Genomic DNA, 12,433 nt, shown 5'->3' with positions numbered 1-12,433 from the left:
TATTGTATATATATATTAGAGTTGCAGTTTTCAATTGAATAGTTGCTAAACAGAAGAGACGAGCTTCATTCTTGCTAGTCTATATCGCCAGACGGCAATTTGCTGATGAGAAACGCCATGGAAAGTAGACAATGAGAGAGAAGGAAAGGGGCTACGATCCTAGGGTGGAGGACGTGCTCGAAAGGATGAATGCCGCTTGAGGACATCTGCCATTAAGTACCGGCTACGGTTTTTCTAAACGTTTCCCCCCTCTTCGCGATATTAAAATGCAGTCAATTAAAAACTGAGCGAAACGCTTTATTCAAAAAAACCGAACCACGTCCCTTGAAATCAGAAGTATATAATCGATCCTTCCGTTCGAGGGACCTGTTTCGCTACAAAATAAATTACATACGAATACAAAAAAGGAATATACTCCTCTCAACAACGTAAAACGAGCTATAAAATGAAAAACGAGTCTAAAAAATAATATGTTCGTTAGATCATCATCGGGGGCTGCACGTGTCTGCTGGCAATCAGAGTTTCCGGTGCGACGATCTGCGAGTTGGGAAGACAGTCTGGCCTCCTGGCCAAGTACTTCACACCCCCGATGGTCCTGGCTTCGTGAATGCTCGGTTGCCTGTAATACGCTCTCTGGATTGGCATCTTCCCATCCGGTGGCTGTCCGCCCTTCATACTCTCGCTGGCGTCGCCACCGGCGTGATCGTAATTAGCCTTGTTCACCTCGACTTCCTGGGTCGTGCCTACATCCCCCTCGCCGTTGTTCCTTACCAGATTCTTCGTGTTCTGATGATACTGCTGCATCTGTTGATAATGCTGATTGTGAGGGCAGCTGCCCTCGATCTTGAACGGCATCACCTGCTCGCGGGCAACCATCGGATTGTTATAAGGAATCACTCCAACCGGATTTTGCAAATACTGCTGCTGCTGCTGCTGCTGCTGCTGTTGCTGCTGCTGTTGCTGTTGCTGTTGCACGATCGTCTGCGGATGCGGCTGCTGCGCAGCTACGGTACCGTTCTCCCTCTCAGCTTGCACGCTGTACACGTTCCTCGGATTGTTCTGCTTCTGTCTTGGATACTCTAACATGAACTCTTCGTCTATCTTGCGCGAGTATCGCTGCGGGGGCGGATTGTTGGGAGTTCTCCAGTTCTCCAGACCATTGGCGCCGACCCGTTTAGCAGGTGGCTGGTGAGTGGAGCTGACCAAACGTTGCTGAAACTCAGTCTCCACCTCGTCCCGCTCTTGCATTCCGTTCAACTTGAACACAGGCTTCCTGGTAGTCAAATTAGCCAGGTATTCCAAACCTCGCTTAGTTTCTGCGGATAGTTTAAGAGACTCCAATTGTTTCTTCGCAGCCTCCGGATCCTGCAGTCCGTTATTTGATCTCTGCGGTCGGACCTCGTATTTGTACTTACGTATTTTTAACAAACTCGTCGACTCCGTGGATGGTCTGTCCTCTTCGTGTATCTGAGCGTTATTGGAGGACTGAGCTTGCTCCGGATTCGGCTGAGAAGACGGTCGATAGAATTGGTACTGCTGCAAGTGCGGGTTGTAACGTTGGGCCTGCTGATAAGCGAGGTACTGAGCTCTCGCAGCTTCGTTCGAATTGCCAGGAACGGTGTAAGGTTGGGAAGGTACGTTGCCAGGATTCTGAGGTCTCAGCTGTTGTTGCACAGCAGCTTGCTGCCAATGCTGGTAGCTCTGTGGATTCATCTGCACGTGAGCCTGTGCATTAGCTTGCTGTTCTTGCTGTTGTGATTGAAGCTGCTGCAATTGCTGTTGCTGTGATTGCTGTTGCTGCTGCTGTTGCTGTGATTGCTGTTGCTTCTGTTCCCGCTGCTTTTGTTTAGCCTCGCGTTCCTTCCTCCGCTGCTCGTGCATCTTCTCTATATCCATGTAAGACAATCTCGGAGGAGTCAAGTGAATCATCCATTCAGGTTTTTCGTCTTGTTGTTTGATCTTTTTGCGTGGAGCAGGCGTGGGTCGATTTGCTTCCGCGTTTTCGTCCTTCTCTATCCGTTCATTGTATTCCAAATGCTTCCGTTGTTCGTTCAGCAATATTTCAAACTGCCTCCTCATGATGTCTACTGGTACACCTTGTTGCTTCATAGCGGCTAGCAATCTCTCCTGGTCGCGAATCATGCCAACGGTGAACTTGTATTGTTTACGTCTCTTAGATTCCTGCTTGTCTTGCACAGGCTGAGGATTCGATTCCGGATTGGGATTCTGCTCAGGATTCATTTGTGGATTCATCGATTGATTAGGCATCTGTCCTTGCATCATGTTCCCATGCATGGGGTTACGATACAATTGCCTCGCTTGGTGAGGAACAGGCATTTGCTGAGGCACGGACATTTGCTGAGGCACGTACATTTGCTGAGGCATAGGTACTTGTTGAGGGATTTGAGACACAGACGGTTGCGAAGTTCTGTATAGCTGTTGATTAGGATTCACCACGTCGACGTTATAAGCTCTCAGCTGAGCCTTCGCGTTAGGGTACTCGGTGACCAGATTCTTCTGATTGATATCCTGTTGAGACGTCATCCCCTGATTGGGCATCATCTGTTGACTCGCGGTTCCATGCATCTGGGGATAGCTCATCGCCTGCATTTGCTGCTGCTGCTGCATCATGTTCTGCTGGAATTGCTGATAAACCTGTTGCGGGTGTTGAGGATTTTGCGGATTCGGAGTCAGGACGTTTCTGTAGAACACTTGACCGTGCGCCGGGCAAGGGTTCTGATAGTTCGCAGACGGATCCGAAGAAACTTGTGCAGGAGTCTTGGCAATCACCGTTTTCCTGTACATCACCGCGTTCCTACCGCCGACTGGTTGCTTGTCGTAATCGGGTTCGGTCGCGTCGTTCTGCTCCTCCTTCTTCGGTTGACTCGGATCGGTCACAGGTACGGAATTGTTTGGTACTTGTTGAACAGGCTGCGAGGTCGTCGCGACCGGGGTATGAACAGTCATCTGAGGATTCCTTTGCTCCCCGTAAGCTACGAAAGGGCGATGGGTTTGCACGTTCCCGACCTGTTGAGGCAGCAGGGACTGATCCGAGTGCGGATGCACGTGGTGAAGTCCCTGCTGCTGATGCACTACTACCTGTTGCTGGCCAGCCTGCACACCCTGCAACGGATTAATCTGTCCTTAACGCGAATCCAAGTTCAAGTACTTTACTCTGGAACTGTGCTTTGAGTCTAATAATTGAGATACTACAGTAAATATAATTTCTATTCACTGTCTGTTTCCCCTATGTAATTTCAAGTCAATGAGTGAATACTCTGTTCTAACTAGACTAATGGAAAGAAGCAAATTACTTTATGACGAGACAAGATTATTTAATTTACCGGATATCGATGATTCACATTTTGCGCAGCATCACCCTGGCCATTGTCAAGCCTCGGGCTCATGTACACAACGCCGGAATCTTGATTCTGCTGGGCGATCAACGCGCCTATGGGTTTAGGGGCGAACGGCGGAGGACTTTCCAACTTCTTCACCTTCTCCAGCGGGAAGCTCTTCAGTCTCGGGGAGAATCCTCGCATCTCTTTGCTCCTGTCCTGCAAGCTGAACCTGGTCTTCGGCACGGTCACGTCCACGCCTTTGCTGACCATCTTCAACGGGTCGTTCGCGTCCGCGAGATTATGCACGGACGGCGCCTTCTCCGGACTGTGTGACATCGGTTGCACGGTGTTCGGTCTGGCGTGCAAGCTGCTTTCGCTCGGACGCCTGGAGGATGCTTTGGGTTTGCTGTTTCTGTCGGCTGAAGCTTTCCTGCTGTATTTGTAGAAAGTCGATTCCGTTTGTTGAATAACCCCCAAATTTTCATGCTGCTACGTATTTGAACGGAAATAAGGGTGGTGTACCTTTTGTTCATTGTCGATCGGAATTTTGGAAAAGATTCGGAAAGAGTTAGTGGAACATAATCTAGGATGGAATTTAATTCTCTAGCTCAGATTTTGTATCACAGCCAGGACGAATGGGAAACTCTGACCAATTCTGACAGCTAGGTTCCCGTTAGGGGTTGAAGGTAGACCCAGTCGCCATGGATACGGTAAATTATATGTACGTGTGAGTTCGAAGGAATCTTTCTCGAACTGAGCAGTACAATTTTTTAAATGACTGCAGACTTAACGAAAGAATCTGTAATTAGTTCACTTCTACAAAGAAACATCAGTCATGTGACGATTGAATTCCTCTTCGTACGTACCCAATACGTACGTAAGGCGAATATAATTTGAATCGAAAGACGCGGGATAAGAACAAGACAAATTTGCATCCTGAATTTTACTATTTTTATTAAGTGTATAATAGTTTACAAAAAGAAGCACACACCAATGCGTATGACTCTTATCGTTCTATAGTTTTATTCGACAACTGAGTTAATAAAAGAGTCGATCGAATTTTCATCCGACGAACGTGGCACGACGGTATCAGTCATTCCGTTGTCGCAACCGTACCAAAACCTTGAAGACGTGACTTGATTCATAAAAAAAAATCACAGTAAAAAATGAATGGTACTCGTTTTCTATTGCGATCAACGCGGTCAAACACCGAAGTCCATCGCGCCCACGTTCAACATCGGCGTACCGGCAGCTTAACAATGAACAGAGTTCCCATCGGTCGTGTTCGCCTAGCAGGGACAAGTACAATTCTAGGGGGGCAAGTAAGAGTCGATGCGGGGTGAATTCAAATCCGAAGGAGCTCGATCACTAAAAAACTGAAAACTGGCGCCGACAAATTCTCTTAACTTCGTTCTCGTCATAATGATTCTCGTGGAATCAACAATTCCGTCCGTTCGGTTAATTAGTCGCCTCAGAGTAAATCGCAGTCGGGTAGCACGCAAATCGAGAATTTCTAATTAAATTGCTTTTCACAGTCCATGATAAGACGCGTCCGAGTCGATCCTATGCCGGGGTTTAAAACCAGTTCTTTCTTCTCCAATTCAGTGCTGCTTCGAAGTCAGCAGATAGAGAATAATCAGAGGTTCTCTCTTTTTCAAGTTCTCTTCAACGTTGAAGTAGTTTACGTCCGGTTTTTTTACGTTAATCTGCAGATTTCTTCTTTTTATCCGGTATCGTTCTGTATTTTTACAAAAAAAACGATAAGAACGCGAACTATGCTTAACAGGAAACAGACTCTACCTTTATCGTAATAGGGATTAAGTTCCACGCGCGTCTACAGTCGTTCTCGTTGGTTCCAACACACACGATACCCCACGAATTCGAAGAAATCGTTCGATTGATCGCCGAGCTGCTAACAAGGGGGGTAACAAGGCACTGTGCAAAGAAAGCCGCAACATTAATTAAAACATTTGACGTTAATTAATGAGTGTCGACGGAGGAGTCGTTGTAACAGCGAACTGACTGCAAAGCGATCGGCAAGGCGAGCACGGGGGTGGCGTGGGTGGTGGACAGGGCATACAGGGAACCACTCTCTTGGTGCAAACGAACGCGACGGTCGGCGGACACGGTGGGCAAGGCGGGCAGGGGGGCGCGCAGGCGACCATCACCTTTGGTGGACAAGGCAGGGCGCAACAAGGCGGACAAGGCGTACAGGGCCTCAGGTAAACCTAATTTCAAAGTCGATTATAAGCCTTTACTGTGTCAACGTCTTTCGGGCATTAAAATTGTGTAAAGGCTGATCTTGTGTTCGACGCGTTTTTACAGCCTTGTACTTTATAAAGAAATTTATGTGTGTCAGAGACACGTTAGTGTGAACAACTAAACTGTCGAATTAAAGGCACTCTTAGAACGTACTGTCGTCCTCGTTGGTTGAGGTGGGCAGCGCGGTGGACAGGCAGGTCTGCAGATTATAGTCGGTGGACAGGCTGGTGGGCAACACGGAGCGCAAGGTCTGTTTGAGCACATTTCTGCGTCACCTTCACAGAAACGATCACTTAGTCAGATTACTATCTCGCAGAAAATAAATCTATCAATTTTTCATTCGATCGTATCATCTTCGGATTCGATGAATTTGCAAAAAACTCGAGTGTGGAACGTATGTGAAGCATAAAAAGCACCTCAGAATGCTCGAACGATAAAAGATATTTTCTAAAGCGATACCGGGAACGTTTCGTTTCGTATAAACATCGGCAGTCTGATATCGCGAAGCTGGCCAGCCGTTAATGAGGGGGATTTTACTTGATTAAACTGTAGCAGTGCCGGACGCAGGCCGATTAGAGGATGTTAAGCCGATAATTCTCCGTGATATCCATGAGCCTGTGCACTGTGATTGATCCCCTGTTGATGGACCGGGCCCGGCCTAACGAGAAACGACGGCATCGGTGGTACTTCGGGATAAAATCGGGGTCACTTGAAATTTTGCCGGCGCGCGGACGAGAAGTGGCTCGCGGTCTGACGGTGTGTTTCCTTGTTTTGTGTTTCGCCCGTTGTCCGGGCGATACGATATTCCTCTATTTGCCGTGTCACTCATTTTTCAAACGGGCGGGAGAAGATTTCATGAACGAGATAATAGATTCTTAATTAATTTATATATAAGAGCGGTAATTAATTAATATTATCGCTGATCGATACCGATCTATCTTAATTAAAAAAAACACTCGTGTTCCGTTTGGATCGATTAATAACCAGATGTAGGATGTTTGAAAATACTTCATTTTTAATTACAAGTACAATTCTCTTTTCTTAAATAATCGTTAAGTAATTATTATTGACAGTTCACCACAGAATACAATTAGCAATGAAAATCTTGCTTATGTCACGCAGAAGCCAGGTCCGTTCGGTGGCTGAGCCGGTATCCCACGCCTGTTCATGCGGCAGGCGTGCTCCTCGAGCCGCTGAGCAGCCTTGTTGTCATCTTGCTTCGCGCTGCTCCAAAGGCGCTCCGCCGTTGCGCTCGCACGCGGCCAAATTCTCGGATGTATATTATTCCTTCGATAAAAAATAAAAATCCAATAACCTACGATCTTAGTACTGAGACAAGTCGCTATTAATATGCAGTCACGTCGACGCAGCCACTTACGGAGTGCCCACAACGCTCACGCGGTCTATTCTTATATCTCTATGCTTCAGACACAAATGGAAGCTGTCTCTTGTAGTATATATTTTGAGGAATGAGTAAAGAACGTTTAATTACCTATCGACGAATTCTCCCCACATGCAAGCTTCACCGCCCAACATCAAATGAGTCACGTTCGCTGATCCAGCGAACGACAGAGGATCGCACTTGTAGTATTTCTTCCAATCTCCACCGCCAGCGATGTGGTCCAGGTACCAACAGGCTGATAGCAACACCGGATGCCCGGCCTTGGTCGCGTTCTCCAGCAGTTTCTGCCACAAACCGGTCCACACGTGCACCACCGTGGTGTTCGGCATTGTCACTCGGTTCTCGAACACCTGGGGACAAACCGCAATCCATCGAGCCAGTCTCCCAGGGTTTAATTCATTTCCACGTAATCGAAGTACATGAGAACGATCGAAGAACTGATTATCTCGTTTGAATCACGCTTTGGATAAAAACATGCGAATGCCCTTCGCATGTACAAAATTCTGATCAGATATCGTTAAAGTACGGCGAAGGGTTAAGAATTCTTACCTCCTGCCAAACGATCGTGCTGGCTTCTAGTTTATCCGTGATCTGAAGCAGCTTGCCGATGTACTCGCTCTCGAGGAGCGCGTAGTTCTTCGACATGTTCCGCGCCTTCATGTACGCGTTGATCTCCGGATTGCTCTGCCAGCAATCGAACGGGACCTCGTCGCCACCCAGATGCACGTATTGATCCGGGAAGACTTGGACGATCTCGGCGAACAAGTGACGCAGGAACTCGTACAGGTTCGCGTTCGTCGGATTCATCGGGCCCAGTTTACCGTTCGGGTTCCCTTTGGCATCTATTCATAATTTATCACTCTTAAGCTACGTCGTATCCGTCCATCGTCATATCAAATAATCGACTATTTTCGCGTTTCGCTTGATAACTCATCGAATTATACTCGCGTTTTATCAAGTCCGTTAAATTTTACTTTAAATAATAATAATCATTAATTCCTGTCGCGTGTTTTATTGATTTCGCTTACCGTAACACGTGGTCAATAATTCAGGGTAAGCCAAACCCCATGACCTGGTATGCCCAGGAGTATCGAATTCCGGCATCACCCGGATGCCTCTCAGCCTCGCGTAGTCGACGATTTTCTGGATGTCGTTAAGCGTGTAGACCATCGTCGGATGGTAGGCCCCGTTCGCGGACAGGTTCGGATAGCTGGAGCTCTGATAAGGGAAGCTGTTGTCGTCGACGATGTGCCAATGAAAAACGTTCATTTTGTTATAAGACATCGCGTCCAAGATGAGCAATATGTCGTGCACGGGTAGATAATGCCGGGCCGTGTCCAACAGGAGTCCACGATGGGGCATCTTCGGTCGGTCGACGATCGTCTGGCATCTGATCTTCAACTAAAGAGAAATTCTCTTTAAAAGTGTTCCTCGATCGTCCGTCGCTGCAAAACTAGATTTATTTCGTCTCATCGTGGTTTCGTTAAATCTTCAATTGCACTGTTAAAAAATTCTCGAGCCTCCAATTTTTATTACCACGCGTTACCCTGATCTCGTTGAACAAGAGTATGGGACAAACGAGACACAGGCAGGGTGAAAAACCTGGCTCGCAGACGGACGTTTAAATTGGTTAATTCCTTCCACACTCACCTTGGAACTGTCTCCGGCTGGGAACAAGAGCTGAGAGAACGTCTCGAGCCCTCGAAGAATTCCCCATACCGAGTCGGCCACCAGCGTCGCGACGGTGGACGTTTCATTGATACTGAGTTTGTCTGTGAAAGTTTAATTGTCACCAGTTTAAATTTGCTCAGACAGAGGAGAGCCGAGACCTTCGTCTGTATTTGAACTTCGAAATTTATTAAATCGTTAGGCAAGTACTTGCTGATAGCGATACGAGTATCAAAGTGACAGTAGAATTACTTTTACATAAGAGCGGATAAACTAGGAGGTAGAAAGATGAACGTATAATCAAACGCTAATTCACCGAGTAATTACTCGGCTGACCTCGAACAGCACGATAACGAAAGATGAAATGAAATCAGGCATCGAGTATACGGGGTGTTCAAGAAACAAGTGTTAGAGCCGAAGAGAGTTGATTATCGTTCGGAAACACTTACAGAATCACCCTATTTTTTCTCGGACACCCTGTAGCTACAACGAGCTGAGTACAACGGCCTTTATGTACGTCACCATTTACTTGATAATGATTTTCATGCATGTAAAATGGAACCGTATCTAAATTCGATTCTGTCCATGTACGTAAAATTTATAGTACGATTTATGAAACGTTTCACCGATGCAAATACTTACATGATTCTTTCATTTGCAAATGAGGCCAGTGCTGGCCATCCTTTTCGCAAGGCTCCCCTAAATCAATAGTCAAAGCGGTGAGGGTACCTTTGACGGTGGTATTGTCTCTTATCGATGATCTAGAATACCCCTGCGAGACGATCTTCGCTATCCGTGCTTCCGTTAAGATAATTGCTTTGTACCTCTCCACCGCGTCCGTCACTATGTCGCACGTCTCGCCAATTATCTGCAAAACCAATTACGTTTCATTACTTTTAATTAGGAGCTCGTGTAACGATCGGGAAGAAACGTGATCGATATGAAGTCAATGGGTGTCGTTCGAAAACCGGCGTGCGATTATTGGATGTTAAGTAACAGTTAAAAATCAGTTACTTCTTTCATTAAACAAACGTGTTGCCAAACAGTTTAGCAGTGTTGTTCGTTCATAGCTGAAATTATGCATGAGTAAATGTGCGTTGAGTCACGAGAATAATAAAAACTGCATAATTATAGATAAAAGGAGCAAAGAAGATAATCAACATTTACGCCCGACCATGTGTGCAGATGTTTTCAACCGAGTGATTCCCCTAATTCGAGGAAAAATATACTGAGAAGAGATAACACGTGTAGTCGATAACCATTTTCCTGCACGCGATATCGGTCACCATCGCGACTATGATAAACAACGAAACCCTGTCTACGCATATTAACATTTTTCTAAATAAGCTAGGAGCACGATACGTTTTTTATTTCTAAAATCTGCACATGATGTACAGAAGTATAAACAAATATCAAATATGTAGGATGTCCGAAAGAGTTGAACACCCTGTATATCGTAAACGTCAAATGATGTAAAAAATGATTCGACGAGACGTTGGCCCCGTGAAGCGTTGAATCCAGCAGAACTTCCCACGTATGGAACGGCAATTATTCCCACGCGCAAGACTCGCCATCCTAGGCAATTACCTCTTCAATTACTTACGTTAAACTGGAAGGTCGAGGCTCGCAGCTGATAAAACGCGTTACTGATTCGCCTGTGGTTCGGCTGGGGCCACGGTTCGCCCTGGGTGGCTAGCACCCACGGGCCGTTCCCGTGGTTCAACGAGGCGACCCTTTGGATCAGCAGGGTCAGGAGGCACGAGACCAAACCCAGCGACAGGAGGCCTCCTTGGCACCTGGTCTTCATCGTGGTCATCGGGGCTAGCGCGCGGCGATGAATGGAAGAGCGATGCGACGCCAGCGAGTGGTCATCGTCTACTGAACGCGGAGAACGAGACGCGTGCGGTAATGAGAGTGGTAACGACCTTAGACTCCTCCACTTAACTTTCATCACTTCGCCTGGCGAAGTGCTCACGGTCAAGTGGCAACGAACGGCCAGTCCACGGTTCGGCAAAGAAATTCTCTTTCGCGCCGGTGTTAATGGAACGTTGACACCACACATGGAATTCCTACGGGTCACCGCGCTAGCTGGACAATCGCCTGGATCGCTTCGACGAGCACGAGGTGACTGTCCACAGATTTTGTTTAAAAGATCGTCGCGTGATTTTAACGGGGGACAGTAGGAGAGTGCGATTTGACTAAAATTTAATCAACATAGAAGAGAAGCAAGTTGCAATTGGAATGCTTTTGAAGCAGTTATTTCGATCGCGTTAATTAGTACAAGTGGACATTATACAATAATTTGTTTTCGGAATTCCCTCGTGAGATAATGTTGGATAAGTATCAAGTGATAAAAATTATGCAAACAAAATCAGTGTTTGTCTTTATCAATCATCTCTGAAGATCATCCGTGCAAACAATAACTAAGATAATGTTCAATAACTTGGACTTCGATATCATTAACGATACAGATTTAACGGATAATGATTAACGATCAAAATATATATTCTCCCGGTAGTATTGAGGATCATGGGAATTCGGTCGGTTTGCGAATTATTTAAAAGGTTGCCAGATGCAGTGCCGCCAAAGTCATGGATTTGCATCGCATTATAGACACGTCCCGTTGAATGGGAGACGTCCTCTTATCGTGTCTGAATTAATTGGAGAATGAAGTTCAGTCGAGCGTGATATCGTCAGCTAGTATCGGAGCGGCGAGGAGGCATCGAAGTGCAAAGGTCGACGATCGCTCCGAGTCTCGGAGGTCTCGTACGCCGATGGATCATCGCGATTATTTCCCGGGAATGACGCGGAACAACATATTTTCCTACACTTTTATATCTAAGCGTAAACTAAACGGTTCTATCGCTTGTTGACGCGCGTATCTGCCCGTGTCAGCCTCTCATCGAATCGGCGACTCGTCGTTCATTATCAGCGGATCGTATAAAAAAATCATAAATTACAGCTGAGCGTTCGATCTGTACCGAAAGAGCCCGCCGGGATCATTTGAGGAGCTAAGTCATCGAGTAAATACTAGTTGAGGAGGCACGAATTCGAAGGTGGCGAGACCACTCGAGGAGATTAGGGCAAAGCGCGGGTGGTGGAATGAAAAACGGGGGAAGGCTTTTCCCTCTGCTGTCTGTGTTATCAAAGAAGCCGCTGACCGATCGTAAAACACGAGCTTGCGCATTTCCTCCCCGTTCCGTGTACGACGACGACGACGATTCCTCCGGCCTCCGCCGACGAACACGCGTGTTCCACGGTTTCCCCGATTTAACACGTGACGAGAGGAATTTTATGATAGGAAAAAGGCATGTTCGCCGGGTCAGATGTTTGTACAGTGGTAAGGTAACGCGAGGACAGTCGATATAATTTTCAATCACACGATTTCTGGTAAATGACATTTATTAATTGTTTAAAAATTTTATAACGTATTAACATTGATAGTCTGAAACGTGTCCCGTTTTACGGGATTTGATTTGTAAGAGCCAGCAGGTGATACAGCACTGCTCGGTGAGTCGTAACTTCATTGATTGCGATGTTGTACGCCGGGTCGACGAACGCCAGAGGGGTGAGACGAAGGGCTGCAAAGTGGAACGTGCATCCAGTGACGTGTCACAAATTGTAGACACCACGTTAACGTGATCCCTAAAACAGATGAAAACATTTGTAACATCGATGTTAAATGAGATTCAAATACTTTCTCCTATCATTTAAGCACGTAGCTTCTGACGTCTCGTATATATTTGTACGTCGCAGTGTT

At 46.5% G+C, this 12,433-nt stretch overlaps 1 protein-coding gene across 1 annotated transcript; it reads right to left on the bottom strand.

Moving 5' to 3' along the window:
- Positions 1-477: 477 nt before the first annotated feature.
- Positions 478-10,594, bottom strand: LOC108625540 (mediator of RNA polymerase II transcription subunit 15-like). Its single transcript, XM_026814289.1, has 12 exons — positions 10,277-10,594; positions 9,316-9,541; positions 8,656-8,777; positions 8,034-8,406; positions 7,555-7,847; positions 7,096-7,355; positions 6,722-6,890; positions 5,757-5,853; positions 5,365-5,569; positions 3,345-3,771; positions 1,009-3,123; positions 478-951 (listed from the first exon to the last, which is right to left on the bottom strand). The coding sequence occupies exons 1-12, from the start codon at positions 10,487-10,489 to the stop codon at positions 478-480; spliced, it is 4,974 nt and encodes a 1,657-aa protein (XP_026670090.1). The 5' UTR covers positions 10,490-10,594.
- Positions 10,595-12,433: the final 1,839 nt, after the last annotated feature.

This window comes from Ceratina calcarata, unplaced genomic scaffold (assembly GCF_001652005.2).
Source record: "Ceratina calcarata isolate Rehan_Ccalc_2016 unplaced genomic scaffold, ASM165200v1 scaffold12, whole genome shotgun sequence".
Taxonomy (NCBI): Eukaryota; Metazoa; Arthropoda; class Insecta; order Hymenoptera; family Apidae; genus Ceratina; species Ceratina calcarata.
This window is presented reverse-complemented; position numbering and strand designations above follow the sequence as displayed.